At 42.8% G+C, this 26345-nt stretch overlaps 1 protein-coding gene across 3 annotated transcripts; it reads right to left on the reverse strand.

Annotated features, from left to right (window-relative positions):
• Nucleotides 1-767: 767 nt before the first annotated feature.
• On the reverse strand, nt 768-18961 carry LOC147233167 (exosomal polycystin-1-interacting protein-like). 3 transcript variants are annotated; one of them, XM_086147736.1, is made up of 3 exons: nt 13801-13956; nt 9974-10062; nt 768-4285 (listed from the first exon to the last, which is right to left on the reverse strand). In XM_086147736.1, exon 3 carries the CDS (start codon nt 4213-4215, stop codon nt 3484-3486), a length of 732 nt encoding a protein of 243 aa, XP_086003862.1. In that variant the 5' UTR covers nt 4216-4285; nt 9974-10062; nt 13801-13956; the 3' UTR covers nt 768-3483. The 3 variants fall into 3 exon arrangements, with proteins under 3 accessions (XP_086003862.1, XP_086003863.1, XP_086003861.1); XM_086147737.1 differs by lacking the exons at nt 9974-10062; nt 13801-13956 and adding an exon at nt 18869-18961; XM_086147735.1 differs by lacking the exon at nt 9974-10062.
• Between the last annotated feature and the right edge of the window lie 7384 nt (nt 18962-26345).

Consider the following 26345-nt stretch of genomic DNA (forward strand, 5'->3'; position numbering starts at 1 on the left):
CTCCTTCACCTGCTGGTTCCGTTCCATCACCCAAGCGCACCACGTTGGTCTGCTCGGAAATAATTGCCAACCCCTTGGACCTCCCTCCCGCTTCCATAACACTCAAACATTAAAAACAGCCAAAAAGATCCTTGCAGACCAGTTCCACATCTGACACCCGGCCTTCGAGTGTCTCCCCTCAGGTTCCAGACTCTGCTAGAAGGTCAACTTTTGACCCCAGAGCCGTCCAACTCCTCACTTCCAAGCAACCCTGCAAACCCGGCATCGCCGCACCAGTAAGCAGAGCGAGCTTACTTACAATTTGCACATTTTTTAATTTTTTCATTGTATTCTTTGATGTTTACAATTTGATGGCGCTACCAAATGCGGCCCTCTGGGACAAATAAAGTTTTTCCTGATTCTGCCTGTGTCGTCCGTTATCCCGAGTTCGATATCCAACTCCTGCTCCTCCAGAATTTTGGGATAAAAACTTGGACCCCCTTCCAAACCCCCCCTTGACCCCAGTCCTCCAACAGCATCGCTGGTTGTCCATAGAATCCAGGATACCGATCAGACCTTTCACTCCCTGAGGCTCTTCAACTGTGGCACTACCTTAAACCAACTGCTATCAATCCTTTACATTTTTTAAAAAGGTGCCCTCAAATATTTTTACTCGTCGTACGAAGACAACGAGGATTCGTGATGAGTCGTGATTCTCAAAAAAAAAAAAAAAAAAAAAAAAAGTGAAAGGAACCATCAAACCAGGCAGGAACATCGGAAGCCCATCATTTAAATACATTTTTTTATTTTATTTTATTAAAAAGCCCCTCTGATTGCTCTTTACATCTCGACTCTGGTAAAAACAATTCAGGGTGACAAACATTTGAACCGAACCGCGACCCCAAAAAAAAGGCGACTCGGGGCTCCATTCGCCCGGCTTTAAAAGCTACAAAAAAAAAAAAAAAAAAAAAAGGGAAAGAAAAATCAACCGGCTGGGTCCGACGAGGCCGTCCATTTTTAAACCTGTTTCAAAACAACCCCCTCTTTATGAGGCCATCTGGGCTCAATGAGACCAGCTGGAAAAACGGCGCTCGCAGCCCACTGCGCCGCTCCGTCGGCACATACCACAGCGGACCGACGCGGCCCTTGTCTTGTTTCCCTTCGGCGCTTCTTCATCTAACGGCGTCCTGATACGTCGCCCGAGTACTGCCTTTTCTGTCTTCCTCCCCCCCCCCGGATCATAATTTAGTTTCTTAAATATCCTCGACAAAGCAGCATGGGATACTGAGCTCCCCTCGGGGACGCGGTAGTAGGTTCCAGCTCTGACTCCATCTAGATTCTCTGGGTTTGTTCCCAGAGTTCAACCGCAGTCAGCTGCCGCAGTACATCTTGTTTTTTTTTAATCCTTCTTTGTTTTACGGAAAGAAAACGTTGTCCTTCGGCAGCCTGCGGTTTCCGTCTCGGCAGGAAGCGGAACGCAAAAGAAGCGTCGGGTCCGGTTTTTGCAAAATAAGACACTGGCCTGGAGGTAACCGACGCTATCGGGGAATGGGAATGTTTTGCAGGCGAGTCAAAAGACGGGCAGGAAGTCGAACGCAAAAGTAGCATCGGGTCACGGTTTTCAAAATAAGACACCTCACGCAGGCCTGGAGGTACAAGTCCGGACCCCTTGCGAAAGGGTACATTTTGAAGTCGGGCGGGAAGTCAAGCGCAAAAGTAGCATCTGGTTGTTCAAAATAAGATACCGGACACTGGCGAGGAATCTGGAGCTTTTTATCTGAGCGTTTACATTTAAAACCGAAAGAAGCGCACATGAGGTTTAACTCTTGGATCTTTGTTGTCCTTCTTCGCGGACTAGAAGCGACTGGAGGCTGGAACAGAACCGTGGTGGTTCCCTAGAAGTCCCTAGCGGTGGTTAGTTTGGTTTTGAACCCAAACCACGATGAATTGTCAAATCTGAGCAAGTGCTTCTGTTGCCTGAATCCAGCCGAGTATTTAGGCTACTCATCGAAACAGGACAAAAATCCCAGAATCCACAAGTTTAGAGCTGCTGGGTTTGTCTCGAGTCGTACGTCATCTCGTGGTTTGGTAACTCGCCAGCCTTTCTGCTGGGAGCCCGTTGTTGGCAGAGAGCCTTCTGGGCGAACGCCCCCCAATTCACAAATAGCAGAAGTTCAAAAATACTCGTGAGATCTCCCGATCCACCAGGATCACTAGTGGCTCCCTGAATTTCTAGGGCTAAATATGGCAAAGCTCCCGTTTGGCCACAACTCTACCCAAATTTGGTATCACAATCCCAGAAGATCTGAGGCCGAGCTGAGCACTTCTAAAGTCAAAGATCTATTTTTAACTGATTTCCATGGCCCCACTCCCTTCTGCCTCCCCTCCATGTCCTAAATGAGTGCCTATCGTCCGAGTTGCCCTTGTGCAAACAAATTGGGACCTCGGTAGACTAGTGACGATCGAGCACCTCGATGCTAATTGATGCCCGTGATCAGCGCTGCCGTCAGCAACCGCCAGTCCCGGTGCAAAGAGATACCGTAATTTCCGGACGATGAGGAGACGATGCGGCTAATATATGGACTTTTTTTGGGGGGGGGGACGCTAACGAGCTTCACGCCGCTAAAACATTTATTCTCGTCACGTCGGACCGATGAAATGAGCGGGAAATTCAAAGATGACTTTGACGGTTTTAGCGCGCAGGAGGAAGCCCGAGATAGCGATCGGCTAGCCGGTGCGGCTAATATTGAGGTGCGCTAAATAGTCTGTAAATTACGGTACTTTCCTTGAGCGTGCATTAGCGAATGTTTACATCTAGCAACGGCTTTGTAACCAGCTAACGCATCCTCTATAAAATTTAAATATCCTGGATCGTAACTTTAGCGCCTAGCGGGCAGGTTCAACAGACTTTTTGGGGATATATTGGGTTTCATTTTTGATGTACAAATCTTAATCTGAAAATCACAGAAGAGCAAAAGCTTTTGATTTGGGACTTTACGAAAGCTTCCCGATTCTGCGATTTCAGTGGATTTTCCGCCCGCGGAAATATTACTTTATTTGAAAAAGCACTGTCTAAGGAGCTGATGTCGCACCTCCGGGTCGTAGCTAGCGGATGGAAGACCTAGCAGCACAGAAACAGGTTAGCATGTCATCCTCACTTGGGTCTGGTACCGTTTAGTTCTCACAGACACTAGCTAGCCGCTGAGTCCAGCCTCACGTTCGGAGTCCCTCTTCCACGTACATTGAGGACACTCGTTTGTTTTCCTGATTTAGGTGAAAAGAAAAAAGAACAACACCACCAAATAATCACTTGCACCGGACAGGTGTGCTTTGTGTCGACATACAAACTTCACCGATTCCGACCCACGACGGTTTCGTGGCGGGTTGAAAACTGACTCGCGGAGACAAGAACATAAAAAGTGCCGTCGTACCGGAAAGGGATATATCAACTGTCCCGAGTTAACGTCGCGCCCGTCAGTCCACGTCCCTTTGAATGCGATCTCCTCAGTAGACAAACGTGATGAGCAGGTTCTGCTCGGGTTCTTCGGGATTCTCGGTCGTACCCCGGGAGGTGTCCTGATCGTACAGCCAGGCCAGGTGGCTGAAGTGCTGGGAGAAGGTGGGGGCAGTTGGACCCACAACGCTGTATGCCTTCAGGGAAGAAAGCCCGTTCATCACTGCTACATCCAGAAAGGTCACGTGGACGGAGGAGTCAAAGGGGAGGGACTTCAGCTCTGCTGCTAGCCCTGCTTCTGGGGCGATTGTAATTTCCTGGTTGGGGTAGGGTGCCTCCGGAGCGTCGTTGCGGATCCTCAGGGTCCGCAACCCGAGCAGAGCGAGGTACCGGCTCTCCATCGGTTTTATCCCGCAGAAGGACAAACTCAGATGGCCAATTGTGCTCTTGTTCAAAAACTCCTCGAGGACCCAGACGTCCCTTACCCAGACCGTGACTTGTCCGGGCTCTCGGAGTCCAGCGAGGGGCAGATCCGAGCGCAAAACATCATGGCATCGGCACAGCGAGTTAGCCTGCGCCTCGTCGCAGTCCCGGACCGGCGCGGGGCAGCTGCAGTTCCGAAGGCCGGAGGCGCCGCCGTCGATCAGCAGCGCGGCGTCCGTCGGGCGCAACCCCGTCTCGTCCAGGGGGGCGGAGCTCGTCGTTTGGGTGATGGGGGTCAGGAGGAGCAGCAACCACAGCGAGAGCGGCAACGGGGCAGAGGAGTCGTTGTGTTGAGACATCTCCGTTGGTGGTTAAAAAGACTACATCTTCACCAAGTGGAGATACGTGGTCACGGAGAAAGAGGTGAAGCTGCGGACAAAGGAAGCGAGAAGTTAGCGTGCGCAAGCGATGCTAACGGTGCCTGGACACAACAGCGTAAGTCACTCACCCTCTTTTATCCCTAACATCTGGGTTTTGTGTCCGGCGTGAAAAGGTACCGTCGACACGCGAGCGCTAGCCGGCTTTCAGCTCCGACTCCGGGAGGGCTTGTTTGGAAATTATAGAGCAGGAAGACGTGCCACGAGGCGTGTGCCGTCGCGCGTCGGGTCTTTATTCCAGTACCCGTACTTTGAGCTTCTGGTTGCAGCACGTGGCTACGCCCGCTCGTGACGTTAGCTTACAAGTTCTCCGCACGGGGCTATAAAACCGGTGGACAAACGTCTTGACGTGAAAAGCCGACGAATTAAAGCGCTCACTTTGAGTCCGGAGTCGCTTTTCCAGACTGGACGGACAGACAAAGGCACTCCTTCTGCGCCCTGGTGTAACCTGTTTCTACTTAGCGACTGTATTTCTTTTTTTTTTTTCTTTTCTTAACAACATGTGGATGCCAGCTTCAGACCAAGCCAACTAAATATGGCTCTTGAGTTCCAGTCTACCCTGGCTCACTCCTTCACACACACACACACACACACACATACAAGTGAGCTACTTATTTCTTGCTCCACAGCTTTACTGGAAGGAGGTCCTTCCAGGCCTCGGGCTACTGTGGACGTCAACGGCGAACCCTTAAAAAAGTGTCTGCAACGTGCGCCGCCGCGGTGAAATAGGCAGCGGCCAGATGCAGGAAATCTTTGGCGGAGAAGAAACACTGGACTCTTTATTCCCCCTCTTTTAGGGAGCGTTGGAAAAATGGACTGAGCGAGCACTCTTGACTTCCAGTGCAAAATGAAGCCATTTGTCATTAGGAGCATTTTGGCTCTTTTCCCTTCACGGTTTGTTTTTTAAATGTCACCAGCCGGCAGTGAAAACAGGACGAAAAGCAGCTTCGGCGTCGGGGTGCGAAGGTCCTGGAGGTTCACGATCACACCGGGACGGAAGAATGAAGTATTGATTTTGTGTATCTGCCACTTTTAGCCTTACAGAACCTCAAAAGTGTTGATTTTATTTAGACGACACCAAATCACAACCCAGTTCTCTGATGACACTTTCCATGCAGGGCGGATCTGGACCACCGCAAGCACCGGGCACGTACACCAATGGCGTGCACCAATGTGCGCGACCTTCTGCCTCCACCGACTGGGGTAGAAAGTACTGATACCAGTTGCGCTAACAGTTACAGGCTAATAGCTGAAACAACAGATGGATAGCGTTAGCATTTGTAAAAGTAATACCAAAGGTGGACACCTGGCGAGAAGTGACAGTGGATCAAGTTAGCTTCTTGGGAAGTATGCATCGCAGAGCTTAGCTGGAATGTCATCGAAAAAGGAAAAAAAAACAGGCTTTGCGCGAGATAGCCACGATAGCGGCAGGGCTACCGTGCTAACCGGACCGCTAGCAGCGACCGGAGGAGGGCCCATTTCCACCTGAAGCGGTAAGCTAACTTTGCAAGCGCTAAGCGCGTCCTCCGGTGATTATGTGCGCCCTGGGGTCAAACCGCCAACCCTTCCGGTCGAATTGGATAAAAAAAATTAAAAAAAGGGAAGAATAAACATCTGTGAGGCTGCAGTTCGAACAACTGGCTGCAAACAACAGGAGGATACGGGTTGGACAGAGTGCAAGTTTGAAAAGGAACATGTGCGAACTATGGGCCCTTGCAAGGGTGCTTTCTGCAGACTTGTATGCTCATGCAGTGTGTTGCTGTCAAAATTGATATATATGTATATATTTATACTCTATGTTTACTCTGCTTGTGCTTCCTCTGACGTTAGATCAGTCTTGCTTTGCTGTCATGAAATTTTGCCGTGCTGTCTGGCTCAGCAGTCCTGGTCTATCTTTTCCTGAATCACTTGAAACCTGGACCGGAGAGTTTGGATTTGTCCCGGGTGGAATCTTCAGGGGGGCGGGGCGGCAGATGGATTTGTACAAATTGTTTAGTTTCGACGCGCCCCTGCACTCGGTTTTCCTGCTCGGACGCTTCCTCTTTCCCGCAGCCCGTTTTACGGCTCATGTGGGACATTATTTATAGAAATGTTCCCTGACTTCGCTCCAGGTCGGAGCGGGCCGTCGTTTCTCGGAAAGTGGAAAAAGAACATGAGCGCTTGGGGGCCCCGCGCTGTTTTTCGGGGGCGTATTTGATTTATCTGAATGAGACAAATGAGGTGAAGTGTATCGTCTTTGGACTCATCGAAGCCTGTCATTGTTCATTTGAAAAAGAAGTCGTGATTATTTTTATTTTTTTTGTCTCGCTACGACAACGTACTCAATGGGTTCGGCTGATCTGCCGAACCCTTGCACAGCTGCTGTCATGCTGCGCTACCTGGTTACAGCTTCCCTGACGCACATCTTCCTAGAGGACGGATTCGGAATTGCAAAAATGGTCTCGGCACCTTGACTTCGGATTGTATTCACCCGTTCAAGCGCCGATGGCGGCAGAACCAACCCACCGGGAGCAACTCGGGGTTAGGTGTCTTGCCCAAGGGCATAAAGAGGGATCCAAGGGACCCCCGTTTGTAAGGGACGCCTCGTCTACCAACTGAGCTACAATCGCTCAGTTGGCAACGGACAAAAAAAGAAAGTAACCCCTTTTCAATATTTAGGCCCCGTTTCCATGACAATGTCGCGCAACATTCTTGGTTGCCATCTTTAAAACTGTTCCATGGCCTTAAAAACATCTCCGTCTGTGTCCATCAGACCATAGGAAACACCGGAAACGCTTCAGCACACATGCCAGACCAATGATTTTGTGATGAGCTATAGCACCAGCATGCGCAGAGATACTGTCTCGGCGTAATAACAAACGTGGGTAGTACAGCGAATATTTATACTCCGTATTCTGAGCCTAAACTAGAAGGCGGGCGATTGCCAAGAGAAGGTCATAGCAGTGGAAGTACTCTGGAGTCGGCTATTGTTGTGCTGGTCCACCCAGCAGAGTGTGGCATGGCGACCCACTGCGCCCTTCGTGAGCATACAACTCAGGAGGCAAGTGCCATATTGCTCCATTTTCCGGAACAATATGCGCAGAGACAGGAAGAGTATCAGCGATGACAGACGTGGGTACTACAACGAGTATTTGTGCAGAGCGACAACGAGGTGGAGTTACTGCTTGGGGTCACCTGGAACTACAAGATGGGTAAATTCCAAGAGAAGGCAGACTGGGAGTCATGCCAGTGAAAGTACTCTGGAGTACTCTAGACTACTCTTGGGTACTCTGGGGTACTCCGGACTACTCTGGGGTACTCTAGACTACTCTGGGGTACTCTAGAGTACTCTGGAATTGGTCATTGTTGTTGTGGTTGACCTCCTCGTGAATGGTGCTTGGCCTCGACCTGCTCGCGCATGCCCGTTTTCAAAGAGTTGCGCTTTTAGGAGCAGAAAATATCGCTCCAGTGTCGACGACTGGCTGGAAGGCAACTGTAATTTTGCACTTTCACTTGAAAACGTTGTCCTGTAGACTCACTTGGAGGACGTCCCTAATCCGTATTTGTAAATCAAACCGGATGCAAGCAGGGTGACGCCTCTTCTTGCTCTGGTGGACCAAACATGGACATCAAATATACCTACATCCAGGTCCTAAAGAAAAAGGAACCGATATATCCAGCCGTGAATCCATCCAAACAAGTGTGACGAAAAAGATGAAGAGCAGAAGCTCAGCTTCATTGAAGCTGAACTCCGAGCCATACCCCATACATGTACCTCAGTGCGGCGGGCATACCATAGCAGTTGCACCGCCATCTCCATCCCTAACTACCTTACCCCTCTGCTGATGTTCTTGTGCCTGCACTCCACATCCCTTCACCTTCATCTGCAAACTCCTTCTGAAGGACTGTGACGCATGTTGCCCTCCATGGTAGCCTAGAGCACCGATCGCCCTTTCCGAGTGTGGCCTGGATGCTTCTCTGGCGAGGTACGGGTGATTGAACCGGGTGTGTGTGGGGATGAGAGGATCCAGCGTGGCAACGTTTTTTGGGGGGAAAAAGTGACGGATGTTGGTGTGTGTGTGTGTGTGTGTGTGTGTGTGTGAGGTGGCGACTCGGGCTTGTTAAAGGAGAGGCTCAAGGCATTCCTCTGACATCATGCTCTGCCGCAGCCTAATCCTCCCTTCCTCTCTCCATCTCGCCTCCTTCCTCTTTTTCAAAGTCTCAGCAGCTGTAGCCTGACACACACACACACACACACACACACACACACACACACACACACACTGCAAAAGCACAAATTAAGGGTTCTAATTCCCAAAAGAGCCAACAAGGAGGTGAGTGTCCAGAAAGGCTAAGGTTACATGACCAAAGCTGAAACTATATTTATATGTTATTTACGAATAACTAAAAAGAGCGTCGGCTTCGGACGAAATGAACGGTTTGATGATCCGCCGATTTGAGGCGTGACAGGGCGGGAGCGACCAATCACGGGTGACTTCAGGGGCGAGAGGCGGGGCTTAACCTGTCAATCACAAGGCTACATAGTGGAGGCTTCCAACCTTTCAGATAACGCACTGTTGAGCCGCATTTTGTAATAACGGTGCATTTTGTAATAAACGTCCAAAACGTAATAACTTTTTCATTTCATTTTGTAATAAAGCCGCATTTTGTAATAAATTTTGCCGCATTATGTAATCAGTTATTACATTTTGAGAAGATTATTACAAAATGCACTTGCAACTTTTTTATTCTCTAGGAAATGTAATAACATGCAATTTATAAAATATTCTCTGTTAATGCAACCTTTGAATAGTGTACTGGTAGTAATTGCTCAGTACTGCTACTAGGCTAATAGTAGCTAATAAGTGCTCAGTACTGCTACTAGGCTAATAGTAGCTAATAAGTGCTCAGTACTGCTACTAGGCTAATAGTAGCTAATAAGTGCTCAGTACTGCTACTAGGCTAATAGTAGCTAATAAGTGCTCAGTACTGCTACTAGGCTAATAGTAGCTAATAAGTGCTAAGTACTGCTACTAGGCTAATACAGTGATACTAATAATAGGCCTAGCTTTTACAAATACTTTGAAGTAAAATAAAATACAATTAACAAACTTATGCTTTAGAATTGTTATTACATAATGCACCATGTTATTACATTTCCTAGAGAATACAAAAGACAAAAAAGGAAATAAATATGAAAATAGATATAAATGTAAATATAAAGCAGAAGACAGGAGATAGAAAGACAAAAAAAGGAAATAAATATGAACATAAATATAAATATAAATATAAAAATAAATCAGAAGACGGACATAGAAAGACAAAAATAGGAAATAAATGTTAATATAAATAGAAATAGAAAAACAGACAACAGGAGATTGCGCGACAAAAAAAAGGAAAGAAATATGAGCATTAATATAAATAGAAATAGAAAGGCAGAAGATGGGACATAGAAAAAACAAAAAAAGGAAATGAATATGAAAATAAAATATAAATATGAATATAAATATAAATAAAAAGCAGAAGACTTAAAAAGCAACGAAAAAAGTTGCAAGTGCATTTTGTAATAATCTTCTCAATATGTAATAACTGATTACATAATGCGGCAAAATTTATTAAAAAATGCGGCTTTATTACAAAATGAAATGAAAAAAGTTATTACATTTTGGACGTTTATTACAAAATGCGGCTCAACACGCACCTTTGGAGACTTCGCCAGGACCGGGGATCATTTTTGGGAGGAAGATGGAGAACATGGATGGAACCAAGTTAGGAGAACATGGGGAGAACCTGCAGAGAAGCCAAAGTGGTAGAACATCAAGAGAACCCGAGCAGAAGAACCTGAAGAGAACCAAGTTAGGAGAACATGGGGAGCACCGAGGAAAAGCCACGCGTTTCGACGTTTCCTCGACGCGAAGACCTTCTCAGAAGGTCTGAGCTGCTGCCGAAACCACAGCGACTGAAGCGAGAAGGTCCGCCTGGAACCGAAAACGGAGACGAGAGCTTCACCGCCGAGGTTCAGCTGGGATGTGAAAGCGTTTATGATCCGAATCGGTCGATAAACTGTAACGGTTCTTCTTCTCAGATCTTCTTCTACTTCTTCTTCTGAAGGTGGATCATCACCTTCTCTGGTTCTCAACAGACCTCGGGTGAGATTTATAGCTAATTTATCGCTTGCAAATAGAAAGGTAGAAGACGGGAGATAGCAAGGCGAAAAAAAGGAAATAAATATAAATATAAATAGAAATAGAAATAGAAATAGAAAGGAAAAGACAGGAGATAGAAAGACAAAAAAGGAAATAAATATAAATATAAATATAAATATAAATATAAATATAAATATAAATATAAATATAAATATAAATATAAATAGAAAGGAAAAGACAGGAGATAGCAAGGCGAAAAAAAGGAAATAAATATAAATATAAATATAAATATAAATATAAAGGAAAAGACAGGAGATAGAAAGACAAAAAAGGAAATAAATATGAATATGAATATGAATATAATTAGAAATAGAAATAGAAATAGAAATAGAAATAGAAATAGAAAGGAAAAGACAGGAGATAGAAAGACAAAAAAAGGAAATAAATATGAATAGAAATAGAAATAGGAAAACAGACAACAGGAGATAGCGAGGCAAAAAAAGGAAATAAATATAAATATAAATATAAATAGAAAGTCAGAAGACAGGAGACAAGACGAAAAAAGGAAATAAACATGAAAATAGATATAAATATGAATATAAATAAAAAGCAAAAGACGGGGGATAGCAAGGCAAAAAAAAGGAAATAAATATAAACATAAATATAAATGGAAAGTCAGAAGACAGGAGACAAGACGAAAAAAGGAAATAAATGTGAAAATAGATGTAAATATGAATATAAATATAAATAAGAAGCAGAAGACGGGAGATAGCAAGACAAAAAAAGGAAATAAATATGAACATAAATATAAATATGAATATAAATATAAACAGGAAGCAAAAGACAGGAGATAGAAAGACAAAAAAGGAAATAAATATGAATAGAAATATAAATATAAATAGAAAGTCAGAAGACAGGAGGCAGCAAGACAAAAAAGGAAATAAATATGAAAATAGATATAAATATAAATATAAATATAAATAAAAAGCAGAAGACGGGAGATAGCAAGACAAAAAAAGGAAATAAATATGAATATAAATATAAAGCAGAAGACGGGAGATAGAAAGACAAAAAAAGGAAATAAATATGAACATAAATATAAATATGAAAATAAATCAGAAGACGGACATAAAAAGAAAAAAAAGGAAATAAATATGAAAATAAATACAAATATGAATATAGATAGAAATAGAAAGGCAGAAGACAGGAGATAGTGAAAAAAGGAAATAAATATAAATATAAATATAAATATAAATATAAATAGAAAGTCAGAAGGCAGGAAATAGAAAGACAACAAAAGGAAATAAATATGAATATAAATATGAATATAAATGGAAACAGAAAGCAGAAGACAGGATATAGCAAGACAAAAAAGGAAATAAATATGAATATAAATATAAATATGAATAGAAAGTCAGAAGATAGGAGACAGCAAGACAAAAAAAGGAAATAAATATGAACATAAATATAAATATAAATAGAAAGGCAGAAGACAGGAGATAGAAAGACAAAAAATGAAAAATAAAAAAATCCACGAATAAACAGAAAGCAGATAAATAGACAGCAGACAACAACAAGATCAGAGATGACAAAGGACAATATCAAGGAACAGAGGGTGAAAAATACACAACTAGAACTAAACAAAAATATAAATAGAGTGACAAAAATAAATAGCAAATGCATATATATCACGCGTGAATGAGAATCTGAATTTTGCTTGTCAGTATATGACGCGTGAATGACAAGTGAATGGTCGCATATCTCAATATAACGCATAAATGAGAGGATGAATATTCATATGTCTTGATATTTGAAAAGAACTGCACAAGAACATCCGCTGGATGGGTGCTGGATCAAAAAAAAAAATAGACTTAGTTGAATTTGGAAAAAATCCACATAAAATATGCTCCATATTTGCTTGAAACGTCACACAGGCGAGAATAATCTGTGTTATATGTCAAATATGACACGTGAATGACAGAGTGAATGGCTGCATGTTAATCGGAGGGTGAACGGTTGCATGTCTCTATATTACATTACATTACATGACATTCCAGTCATTTTGCAGACGCTTTTATCCAAAGCGACACCCGAAAAGTGCAATTCAGTTACAGAAGATCCGAAGTACCAGTAGTTGGGAGTCAGAAGTGATCACTCAACCAAACAGTCACCAATATGACACGTGAATGAGAGGGTGAATGGTTGCGTGTCTCTATTAACACGTGAATGTTAGGGTGAATAGTTGCATGTGTTTAAATAATAAATGAATGAGAGGGTGAATAGTTGTATGTCTCTATTTGACACGTGAATGAGAGGGTGAATAGTTGCATGTCTCTATTAACATGTGAATGAGAGGGTGAATAGTTGCATGTCTCCATTAACATGTGAATGAGAGAGTGAACGGTTGCATGTCCCGATTTGACACGTGAATGAGAGGATGAATGGTTGCATGTCCCTATATGACACGTGAATGAGAGGGTGAATAGTTGCATGTCTCTATTAACACGTGAATGAGAGGGTGAATAGTTGCATGTCTCCATTAACATGTGAATGAGAGAGTGAATGGTTGCATGTCCCGATTTGACACGTGAATGAGAGGATGAATGGTTGCATGTCTCGATATAACACATGATTGAGAGGGTGAACGGTTACATATCCCTATATGACACGTGAATGAGAGGGTGAATAGTTGCATGTGTTTAAATAACAAATGAATGAAAGCGTGAATAGATGTATGTCTCTATTTGACACGTGAATGAGAGGGTGAATAGTTGCATGCCTCTATTAACATGTGAATGAGAGGATGAATAGTTGCATGTCTCTATGATACGTGAATGAGAGGGTGAATGGATACATGTCCCTATATGACACGTGAATGAGAGAGTGAATGGTTGCGTGTCTCTATTAACATGTGAATGAGAGGGTGAATGTTGTGCGTCTCCATGTGATCGAACCCCGCCTCTCGCCTAATCCCAGCCCCCTCCCCCCGCCGGTTGCAGGGTAAACAGAATTAACAAATGAATAAATGAATACCGTCATGCAAAACAAACAAACAAACAAAAAAAAAAAACGTGTTTATTACTAGTTTATTCCTGCTTTTTAAAAAATAGTAGTGACGTCGCAGCCCCGCCTCCACAGAACACCGATCTCCATGGAGCTTCGGGGAAAACTGATGCCTGCCACCCTGAATGCTATTGAGCAATCATGCACGTGCAAACACACACACACACACACACACACATTTCCACTTTAGCCCCCGACCCCTTTTTTTTTTTTTTTTTTTCCTTCTCCTCAACAGATTCCAGCTGAAAACCCCCGGCAGTAATCACAACACGAGGTCAGATTGATGAAAGTGTGAAGGAAGCGGGAGCGTGGTACTCACTGGGCTCCCCCTCCCTCAGCGCCGGCTAAGGTGGCATCCTGCCGCCGCCATATCTCCGGCTCCGGAGAGGAGCAGCGACGTCTGCATCTGCCGGCGGTAACGCAGGAGTCATCTTCCTCTTCGCCTCTCACCTCGCTCTTACTCATCGCTTTTCCCATTCCCTCACCCTCTCGGACCTCCCCCTTTTCCTCCCGGACGAGCCTCTGTTTTTTTTTCAAAGTTTTTTTCTTAAATCGTCCACTATCTGCCGCCACCTTCTGGTCGAAGTGTCGTGACGTTGAGCAGGTTGGAAAGTGTGTCTCCTGCGTCTGTTTAAACCCAACATCCGCAAAGCTCAGGTGCAAAGGTGACCCGCGGAGGTGGGGGTTCGCTAGGATTCGACACCGAGGCGTCATCTGCGCTGATATGTCGGGATTTTCAGATTAAAACAAAAAAGTCTAAGCTAAGCTAAGTCCACTGAGGCTGCATCTGCATGGATAAGTCGGAATTTTCAAAATAAAAAATTGTGTTTGAACACTTGTTGCACCACATCTTGCAAAGTTATGTTCACATAAGTTGAGTTAAGCTAAGCTAAGCTAAGTCCACTGAGGCTGCATCTGCATGGATAAGTCGGGATTTTCAAACTAACAAAAAAAGTCTAAGCTAAGCTAAGTACACTGAGGCTGCATCTACACTGACGAGTCAGGATTTTCAAAATAGAAAATGTGTTCGAACACTTGTTGTTGCACCGCATCTTGCAAAGTTATGTTCAGATAAGCTAAGCTAAGCTAAGCTAAGTCCACTGAGGCTGCATCTGCATGGATAAATCGGGATTTTCAAAATTAAAAATGTGTTTGATCACTTGTTGTTGCACTATATCTTGCAAAGTTATGTTCACATAAGTTGAGTTAAACTAAGCTAAGCTAAGTCCACTGAGGCTGCATCTGCATGCATGATTAGAACGGAATTTTCTGAATAAAAAATATGTTTGAACACTTGTGTTGCACCACATCTTGCAAAGTTATGTTCAGATATGTTAAGCTAGGCTAAGCTAAGTCGCCGAGGCTGCATCTTCACTGATAAGTCAGGGATTTTCAAAATAAAAAATGTGTGTGAGCACTTGCTGCACCACATCTTGCACAGCTATTTTCAGATAAGTTAAGTTAAGCTAAGTTAAGCTAAGCTAAGTCCACTGAGGCTGCATCTGCATGGATAAATTGGAATTTTCAAAATAAAAAATGCATTTGAACTCTTGTTGCACCACATCTTGCAAAGTTAAGTTCACATAAGTTAAGTTAAGCTAAGCTAAGCTAAGCTAAGTCCACTGAGGCTGCATCTGCATGCATGATAACTCAGGATTTTCTAAAGAAAAAATATGTTTGAACACTTGTGTTGCACCACATCTTGGAAAGTTATGTTCAGATAAGTTAAGCTAGGCTAAGCTAAGTCCACTGAGGCTGCATCTGCACTGATAAGTCGGGATTTTCAAAGGAAAAATATGTTTGAACACGTTTTGTTGCACCAAAATATGAACACGTTTTGTTGCAAAATATCTTGCAAAGTTATGTTCACATAAATTAAGTTAAGCTAGGCGAAGCTAAGGTAAGTCCAATGAGGCAGCACCTGCATGCATGATAAGTCGGGATTTTTTTTGCACCACATCTCGCAAAGTAATGTTTACATAAGTTAAGTCAAGCTAAGCTAAGTTCACTGATGCTGCATCTGCTTTAATAGGCCAGAATTTTCAACATAAAAATGTGATTAAACACGTCTTGTTGCACCGCATCTTCCAAAGTTATGTTCAGATATGTAAAGCTAAGCTAAGCTAAGCTAATTCCACCGAGACTGCATCTGCACTGATAAGTCAGGGATTTTCAAAGTAAAAAAAATATGTTTGAACAAGTTTTGTTGCACCATATCTTGCAAAGTTATGTTCAGATAAGTTAAGCTAAGCTAAGCTAAGCTAAGCTGAGTCCACTGAGGCTGATACAGAGGGGATTTCAAGATAAAACAGTATCTGTTAAGTTGAGCTAAGTGTAGCTCTGAGCAGTTGTGACTCTGTAACGCTAGCAGGTTGAACCATTTATTTTAAATGGCCCGGAAACTTTGGAATAAAGTTAAAAGCAAAATTGCTCTTTTTTTTTAAATCATTTTTTAAATTATTTTAATTTTTGGTTTGTTCCACTCCAGATTTCCTCTTAATGAGGTAGAACACGTCAAGATAAGCGCTGCAGGACGAACTTAAACATGCATCTGCAACACATTAGCACTTCAGCCACACAGCAAAAGGAAAAAAAAAAAAGAAATACAGTATATATCTTGTTTGTATCAAGGGTTAATACAGGATAGTTAAGCAAACGTTAAAAAAAAAAAAGAAGAGAAAATGACCGTGGGCGTTGATTCCGGTAAGCAGCAGCTGTTAGGCTGTTTGTGCTCAAAATGCGAGCGGCGAATCGGCGGCGTATTGGCCGGCGCTCGAAGACGAAAGCGCTAACAGGTGCTCTTTCCCGCTTTGGGGAGAAGCAGCAGCCATTTCTGGCCGGAGTTCGACAAGAGCTGCCCTTTATCTGCTCTTTCATTCATTCATCAATCCATTCATCCGTCCACATTCATTCATTCATCTGTGCAATATTCAGAACCGTGCAATATTTCATTTCATAACAGCTACGCTACAATTTTTCCTTTTATCATACTATAAAGCACTCCTTACCTCACTTGTTACTAAGACACTTTATAGTTTCGCTGAGACACCTTATAGTTTATTTTCATTTCCAATTCTGCCTTTTTTTTATTTTATTATTCATTACCGTTATATTTTCTGTAACTCTGGCGCAACAATTTCCTTCGGGATTAATAAAGTTGTTCTTATCTTATCTTATCTTATCTTATCTTATACCCTGAAGGCAGGGTTGCAGCTAATCCTGGGCGTCACTTGGTAACATCAGTCCATCATAGGCTACATATGGGGTCCAAAAACATACATGTCATGTACAGAAACACAACAAATTTAGGGTCACCACTGAGCCTCCTGTTTGTGTTTGGACTGCGAGAGGAACCCGGAGAACCCTGAGGAACCCTACGCGGACATGGGGAGAACATGGAAACTCGAACCAGGGACCTTCTTACCACTTGCCACCATGCCAAATATCTCTTTATGACTCAAGAGTGAGTAAGCGAAGGGTTGTACGTCGCCATATGTGGTCCTGCCACCGATCCAGGGTGAACCCTGCCTCTGGCCTCCAGGTTCAGATAATGAACGAATGGATAAATGAGCGCTAGCTCGGCTAGCGCAGCCAGGTAACGTGACCGAAAGGCCATTTCCATACATTCTGGATTATAAGGCGCACCTTTATATAAGCCGCACCTACTCATTTTGAACCCTCGTCCGATCTTAACAAAAATGACCCATAAGACAATCTTTGTACAGCCCACATGGAAACAAAAACAAAAAAGAAGTATCACTTTTTCTAATTATGGGGTCTCTTTAGGAAAAGTCATAAAATTTCAAGTTGGAAAAACAATAGGTTAAGGTATTTTTTCTACAGTTAAACACGGTAGTGGGTCACTTTTGACCCAAAAGACAACACAAGGGTTAAAAGAAAAAACAAATTATGCATAAATAAATCCATTGAAACATGAGATATCAACGCAGAAAAGATTCTTTTGAAAATGTTTAAGTAGATTAATGACAAAAACTACCGGTACGTAAGTTCAGCAGCTCTATTTCCTTCTTTGATCGCTTTCAACTTGAAAGACGCATCAAATGTATTTCTGCGCGTCTTTTTCATGACAGGGGGAAATTCTCATAAAAGCTAACGGTTTCGCCGAAACACTTTCATTTGTCCGCAGTTACGATGTTGACGGAAGGAAGCTACTGTGATTACCCAATAAAAATCCATTCATTAGCCGCATCGTTGTAAAAGCTGTAGTTCTCAGAGCGTGTGAAAAAAGTAGTAGCTTATATGTCGGGATTTTACGGTATGTCTACAAACAGAAGGTGTTGTGCCAAACTTTCAGGGTAAACCTGAGGCTCTGGAGCCACCTAGTGGCTTATTTAGAATTTTTGTCACGTAAATAAACAGTCACTGCATCATTGATTCTATAGCAGTGGTTCTTAACCTGGGGTTCGATCGAACCCCAGGGGTTCGGTGGGTCAGTCTCAGGGGTTCGGCGGAGGTCAAGACACACATTGGTGATGACATCACTGGCTGCAGGTGATCACGCTACATAGCTTAGCATATCCGTGCTGCAGGGATTTCGGCGCGCTCAGTTGTAGTAACTTGTGACTGTCGTGATGGTACGTCATGTGATTTCTTTCTTAATATTTTAATCCCTTCATACTGATTATGTCGGGCAAAAAAAGAAAGCGGTCGGAAGAACACGTACAATACGGATTCACATGTATGACGGAACGCGATTGGAATCGATGTCCTAACCGCATGATTTGCAAAGACAAGATGAGCAATTCTAGTCCGGCACCGGCAAAACTAAGGGAAGGCTTCCTTCAGCTGCGTGGAAACGGGAACTACAAGAACATAGCGCTTGCTGAATTCAAGGTGAAGGGAGCCAGATTCCATGAAAAGGCTACTCCGCCTGTTCTTTGTACCCATCGACGAACCGATCCTCCATCCAATAAAGAAGGGTTCGGTGAATGCGCATGTAAAACAGGTGGGGTTCAGTACCTCCGACAAGGTTAAGAACCACTGTTCTATAGGAATCAATTGAAATTTTGCAAAATTTGGGCCCCCCCAAAAAAACAGCATTTTGCCCCGGGCCCCAAATTTAGCTAGAAACGGCCCTGTTCTCACACTGTCTGGGCCATCAGGGGTTTTTCAGAGAACCCACTGCATGTTTTTGGGATCGTGAAGGTGGAAGGGGACAACATGCCGCTACTCGCGCCATCAATTATTATTATTATTTTTTTTTTTAAACGCAGTCATATAGATTAATCAGGCTCGTAAATCATCCCAACATGTGGTTCGGATTTTTGACCCCCCGCCCCCCCAAAGATAAAGGATTCCACTTGCCGCGTGAACCGCCCCACACACACACACACACACACACACACACAGATTGAAACAAAGCATACCTCTTTTGCGTCCAAGCGCTCCTGCGTTCCCTCGCGGCCCTCTGCCCCCGAGGAGCCGAGTAAATCCGAGTCAATTCGGAATTTTTTTAAAAGCCCTCGATTCCCCTCCCCGTCCCTCCTCTTCTTCGCTCTCCGGCTCTTTCTTTTTTTTTTCTTCTTGTTACCCTCTGTTTTCTCTCCCCGCCGCCTGTAACCTTGGCAACCCCACCATTTTGTTTAATTATTAGGGCAACATAAAAAGCGGCCAGCCACTGCACTAGCTCATAGACTCTCTGTGTGTGTGTGTGTGTGTGTGTGTGTGTGTGTGTGTCACACTCTGGCCCAGACACAAGAAAGTCAAAGTGGCGTCTTTCCCAGACTTAAGTGTTTGCCGTTCCTACGAGTCTGCAGCTGAACCCTCCCGTCTCCGAGCTCCCGCCGCCGCCGCCGCCGCCGCCGCCGCCACGTGTCAGCCTGATATTTGTTTTCCGCAAAAAAAGATGGACCGCTGTCGTCGCGGCAACGCCGGCAGCGAGACGGAGACTTGAAGGAAGTGTTTCAATTAAGGCTGAAATCTGGTTTCGGTGCCCGAAAGGCGATTGTTGTTGTCGAGAAAAGACCGGGAATGGACCGATGTAGCATGGCGGCGCAACGGTTAGCGCTAACGCCTCACAGCAAGAAGGTCCCTGATTGGGTTCCCCTTTCTGTGTGGGGTCTCCATGTTCTCCCCGTGTCTGCGTGGGGTTCCTCAGGGTTCTCCGGGTTCCTCATAAAGTCCAAACACATGCAGGAGGTACATCGGAGACCTTAAATCGCCCAGACGTGTGAATGAGAGGCTGGACGGTTGTAGGTCTCTAGAGGTAGCCCTTCGTTCGACTGGGGATTTTTGAAGGGGTTGGATCTCTTGGTCTTTGGACCAAAAGACCTGGAAATGAATTTGTTTTTTTTTGCAAAAGTTCTGGATGACGGCGTCTCGGCTCGGAGGCGTCCAGGAAAAAGAACGTACCCGATGCTTCGCGCGCTGCTTGAATGTCGCCTTTCGACATTTGCTCTCCAAGACGAGAGAAAAAAAAAAACAAATCGCAGGTTTTCACTTTCCGAAGCAACGGCCGTCGTCCTCCAATGAGCCTTCACGGTAACCATGGCGATGAAATAGGACACAAAAAAAAAAAAACGGGCCATAGGAATAAAAGAGGAATACAGGGACCTCTTCCGCGGTTTTTAAGAAACCCAGACGATTTTTGAACGAGAATGCGAGCGTCTGGGTTTCAAAGTTTCCGTATCACCGCGGCAACAAAGAAGTGCCAAAAAGCCGTGAGTGCGGAATGAGTGACATAAGGTATGGAGTAACCATAGCGACAAACACAGACTCCCTGCGAAGTGACAAAGGGAAAGGATGTGAGCCAGGGATGTGGACTTGTATGCTCGATGGCGCAGCGGTCGAGCATACAAGTCCTCGCTTCCCCAATATATAACATTTTGTGGTTGGAGTTGTTATTAGCAGACGGCTCCCTATGCTTCTGGTCATGTGACACGGGCGGACTAGTCCAATTTGACGCTGCTGTGGGGGGATTCGGGCACACAATCCTGGAGCAAGTTACTTTCAACGATTGGGATGTTCACACGTTCGCTTTTTATTCGCATTTATTTTTTAGAATTGGAACTTTATTAGTGTTATCAATATTCAAAATGACGAACATGTGAATGTTGATACTCCCATCGCTATCACCCACATAAAAATGTACATTTGCTTCTTGCACATACCATGTGTTGATATTTCCTTGTTATGCTAAGCTATTGCTAAGTCTTTAATTCCCGATTCCCTGCAATATTTATATTTATATTATCTGTATATATTCTCCAGGACACCTTACTTATCATAATTTCATTTTTACAACCCACTTCTCCAACTTTACCTACCTTCTATTTCTATAACATTTCCCCGCGCAAGGCAGTTCTTGTATTTTTTTTTTATAATTTTGTATTCTATTGTATAAATTGTACATAGTCTTCGCTAATTTATATCCTCTATTAGCATCTTCTTTCTATTATGACATTTTTCATACTTTTATACCCTGTTCTCCTGCCGTGACAATTGATTTTCCCCATCGTGAGATCGATAAAGTCTATTTTATGTTTACTTATTCATTTTGAATTTGGAAGTTTCGTTCTGGTGTCTTTGGCGCCATTTAGCGGGGATTATAAGTATTACTCAAGGCTGCATTGTATTTTTGTAGACCTAGAAAAGGCATATGACAGGGTGCCAAGAGAGGAGCTCTGGTATTGTATGAGGAAGTCTGGAGTGGCAGAGAAGTATGTTAGACTGGTGCAGGACATGTATGCTAGCTGTGAGACACTGGTACAGTGTGCTGTAGGGGTAACAGAGAAGTTCAAGGTGGAGGTGGGACTCCATCAGGGATCAGCTCTGAGCCCCTTCTTGTTCCCAATGGTGATGGACAGGCTGACAGATGAGGTTAGACAGGAATCCCCATGGACCATGATGTTTGCGGATGACATTGTGATCTGTCGTGAGAGCAGAAAACAGGTAGAGGAAAATCTAGAGAGGTGGAGGTATGCTCTGGAAAGGAGAGGAATGAAAGTTAGTCGCAGCAAGACAGAATATATGTGTGTGAACGAGAGGAACTCGGGTGGAGCGGTGAGGCTACAGGGAGTGGAGATCGAGAAGCTGGAGGATTTCAGGTACTTAGGGTCAACAGTCCAGAGCAACAGAGAGTGCGGAAAAGAGGTGAAGAGACGGGTCCAATCAGGTTGGAATGGGTGGAGAAAAGTGTCAGGGGTACTATGTGATAGAAGACTTTCAGCCAGAATAAAAGGAAAGGTGTACAAGACAGTGGTGAGACCAGCGATGATGTTTGGACTAGAAACTGTTCCAATGACCAAAAGACAGCAGGCAGAACTAGAGGTTGCAGAGATGAAGATGTTGAGGTTCTCTTTGGGAGTGACCAGGATGGAGAGGATCAGGAATGAGTCTATCTGTTCCTCTGGACTGTTGACCCTAAGTACCTGAAATCCTCCAGCTTCTTGATCTCCACTCCCTGTAGCCTCACCGTTCCACCTGAGTTCCTCTCATTCACACACATATATTCTGTCTTGCTGCGACTAACTTTCATTCCTCTCCTTTCCAGAGCATACCTCCACCTCTCTAGATTTTCCTCCACCTATTTTCTGCTCTCACTACAGATCACAATGTCATCTGCAAACATCATGGTCCATGGGGATTCCTGTCTAACCTCATCCAACAGTCTGTCCATCGCTACTGCAAACAAGAAGGGGCTCAGAGCTGATCCCTGATGGTGTCTCACCTCCACCTTGAACTTCTCTGTTACCCCTACAGCACACCGTACCAGTGTCTCACAGCGAGCATACATGTCCTGCACCAGTCTAACATACTTCTCTGCCACTCCAGACTTCCTCTCTTGGCACCCTGTCATATACTTTTTCTAGATCTACAAAAACACAATGCAGCTCCCTCTGGCCTTCTCTGAATACATACCATAATACCATACAACACCATACAATACCATACAACACTCCCTCCTTTTCAGCTTCCACCACTTTGTCCTCTGCTCTGCCTTTGTCCTCTTCATCTTCCTTGTCACCAGAGTCATCCTACAAACCACCATCCTATGCTGTCTGGCTACACTCTCACCCACAACTACTTTGCAGTCACTGATCTCTCTCAGGTTACCTCGTCTATACAAGATGTAGTCTACCTGCGTGCTCCTACCTCCGCTCTTATAAGTTACCCTATGTTCCTGTCTTTTCTGGAAAAAGGTGTTCACTACAGCCATTTCCATCCTTTTTGCAAACTCTCCCACCATCTGTCCCTCGGCATTCCTATCCTGGATACCAAATCTGCCCATCACTTACTTCTTCATCCCCTCTATTGCCTTCACCAACATGTCCATTGAAGTCTGCACCAATGACCACTCTCTCATTTCTGGGAATATTCTGCATCACTTCATCTAACTCATTCCAGAACTTCTCCTTCTCTTCAGATTCACATCCCACCTGCGGGGCATAGCCGCTAACAACATTGAGCATCACACCTTCAATTTCCAGTTTCAGACTCATAAGTCTACCTGACATTCTTTTCACCTCTAGGACGTTCCTAACAAACTCCTCCTTCAAGATAACTCCGACTCCATTTCTCTTCTTGTCAGTACCATAATAGTACAACTTAAAGCTGCTCCTAAGCTTCTAGCCTTACTACCTTTCCACCTGGTCTCCTGGACACACAGTATATCCACCTTCCTTCTCTGCATCATGTCCACCAACTCTCTGCCTTTTCCCTTTCATCGTCCCGATATTCAAAGTCCCTACTCTCAGTCCCAGACTCTTTCCTTTCCACTTCTCTCTGCTTCCTCCTCTCCTTCTTTGATACTTCAAAAAATATTACGGTTATGGGCAAATTACAGGACAAGAACTGGCAATTAAAAACAGCTTTAGTTTACCAGACAAACTTTTCCCAATATGTAATATTTTGTGGTTGGCGCTGTTATTAGTAGACGACTTTCTGCGCTTCTGGTCACATGACACAGGTGGACTAGTCCAATTTTACGCTACTGTGGGGGGGACTCGGGCACCCAAACCCTGGAGCAAGTTTCCTGCCTCTAGTATGACCCGTATCCAGGTTGGATCAGCCGGCCTCGGCTGAGGGTGTGTTGCGATAAAAAGCCGAAACACCCAACGAGGTGCGCGACCGATGATGTGTCGCATTGGAGGTGCCGGGTGGTCGCCTCCCAATCCAAACCCGCCAAAGAAAACATCTAAATCCCCATCCAAGAGGAGTTCTGCAAACTCAAGCAACATCTCGTCCCTCTGGATTCCCTTCAACCACTTCCAGCAACAATCCCAACAAGCTGCTCCTCCTTCTACTCCACTCCTCTTCCCTTTATTAGCATGCTAGCTTAAAAGCTGCCTAAGTTCCAGACCTTCGCCACCTCTCCAGATGGACTTCCAGGACACTCGGGATATCCATCTTCTCTCTCGGCATACCGACAAACTCTTGCCTTTCCTTTGTCCTCTCTTCTTCTGAACTCGCCTTCCTCTTGTCCCCTGTGGACCAGCAGTAACCAAATGTCCACTAGTACCCAGAAGGTAGGTCATCTCCACCAGTGGCGACTGTAGGCTGATCGGGTATGAAAGTTACAATTTCTACGCAATTTCTACTCAAACCTCGTCCCAGAGGAGCCTCAATCACAAGTGTAGTGCTGATTTGTCAAGGGGTTCTAACACCTCGTCCTAGCTAGCATGTTCTGTTTGAGAACAAATAACAACAACAAAAGCACATGACGTCTTCTGGAGAAACATCCTTCGGTAGCCGTGAGTATTTAGAATATCTGCAACTTTATAAATCACGTAAAGCTTTGTTCAAGGCTGCGCTCCTGCTTCAAACTAAACTGAAATAAACTAAAGGGAATAAAACATGACAAAACTAAACATAAAAAAAATGTAAAAACAAAAGAAAAAGTAAAGAAAGCTAAAGTAAACAAAACAACGGGATTAATGATAAAAAATCTAAAGAAAACAAAAGAAAACAAAGGAACAAAAAACAGTAAACGCAAAGAAAAATTAAAGAAAGTAAAACTGAAAAATAAAGAAAATGAATGAAAACAAAACTAAAGAAAAGAAACGAACAACAGAAAAAAAACAGTAAAAACAAAGGAGAACTAAAATAAAAAAATAAATAAAGTGAATGAAAACAAAACAAAAGAAAACAAAAGTAAAAAAGGAAAAACAAAATAAAAACTAAAGAAAGAAAAACTCAAGAAAAGAAAAGAAAATGAATGAAAACCAAATTAAAGAAAACAAATGAAAAAAACAAAAAAAAACACAGTACAAAGTAAAATTGAAGAAAGCAAAACTAAAAAAACAACAGAAAATGAATGAAAATAAAACTAAGGAAAACAAATGAAAAAACGAAACAAAAAACGGTAAAAACAAAAAAAAATCTGAAGAAAGCTAAAGTAAACAAAACAACAGGATTAATGATAAAAACTCTAAAGAAAACAAAAGGAACAAAAAACAGTAAAACACATGGAAAAATTAAAGAAAGCAAAACTGAAAACTAAAGAAAACAAAACTAAACTAAACAAAACTAAAGAAAAGAAACGAAAAATGGAAAAAAAATCAGTAAAAACAAAGGAAAACTGAAGTAAAACTAAAAAAACTAAAGAAAACCAAAGAAAAAGAAACTAAACAAAAAAGGAAAAAAAAAAAATTAGAGAAAGCAAAAGTAAATAAAAGAAAAGAAAATTAATGAAAACCAAATTAAAGAAAACAAACAAAAATAACTAAACAAAAAACAGCATAAACAAAGCAAAATTAAAGAAAGCAAAACTAAAAAACAAAAGAAATGGAAAATGGAAATGGAAAAACATAAAAAAACTCAAGAAAGTAAAATTAAAAACTAAAGAAAATTAATGAAAACAAAACTAAAGAAAACAAAAGAAAAAAGAAAAAAACTAAAGAAAAACTAAAGAAAGAAATAGTTAAAAAAAGAATGAAAAAAGTAAAGAAAACAAAAGAAAAAACTAAACAAAAAATTGTAAAAACATAAAAAAACTCAAGAAAGTAAAATTAAAAACTAAAGAAAATTAATGAAAACAAAACTAAAGAAAACAAAAGAAAAAAGAAAAAACTAAAGAAAGAAAAAGCAAAAAAAAAAATGAATGGAAAAAAGTAAAGAAAACAAAAGAAAAAAACTAAACAAAAAACGATAAAAATATAAAAACTAAAGAAAGTAAAACTAAAGAGAACAAAAGGAAAGAAAAGTAAATGAAAAGAAACACAGTAAGACAAACAGTAAGAAAAGCAAAACAAGAAAACAAATCCTAAGAAAACTAAGCTAAACTGAAAAAAAACAAGAATTAAAGAAAAGAAAAGGAAAATAAAGGAAACCAAAACAAAAAAAACAAGCAAAAAAAACCTAAACTACAACAAAAAAAAAACTAAGCTAAAGAAAAGTAAACAAAAACAAAGCAAAAAGAAACTAAACTGAACTAAACTTAACAAAATAAAAGGAAACTTCACAAAAGAATCCTAAAGAAAACAATGCGAACCAAAACTAAAAAAAAAAAAAAAAAAAAAAAATCCAAAATAATCTAAAATAAAATAAACACAAGATAAATTAAACCAAAGGAAACCAACTTAACTATAAAAACAAAAATCGAAATGTTTGGCACACGGTTATCATGTGACAAAGTCGACCACACACACACACACACACACACACACACACACACACATTCACACACACACCTCCTGTTTCTAATGCTGGGCACTATGTTGCTCACTACTGCCCCCTAGTGGACAGATGCTGTCATTACACCCAGTTTCAAACCCAGTTTCAGGACATCATTCGTTTCCACGCTCTTAAAACAATCTAAATGAGAATGTTGCAGGGGTCAAAGGTGACGGGCCAGTTAGCCGGTTAGCCAGTTAGCTGATTAGCCAGTTAGCCGGTTAGAAGGTG

This window comes from Fistularia commersonii, chromosome 6, assembly GCF_037954325.1.
Source record: "Fistularia commersonii isolate RoL2024-O1a breed Wild chromosome 6, RoL_Fcom_v1.0, whole genome shotgun sequence".
NCBI classification, from domain to species: domain Eukaryota; kingdom Metazoa; phylum Chordata; class Actinopteri; order Syngnathiformes; family Fistulariidae; genus Fistularia; species Fistularia commersonii.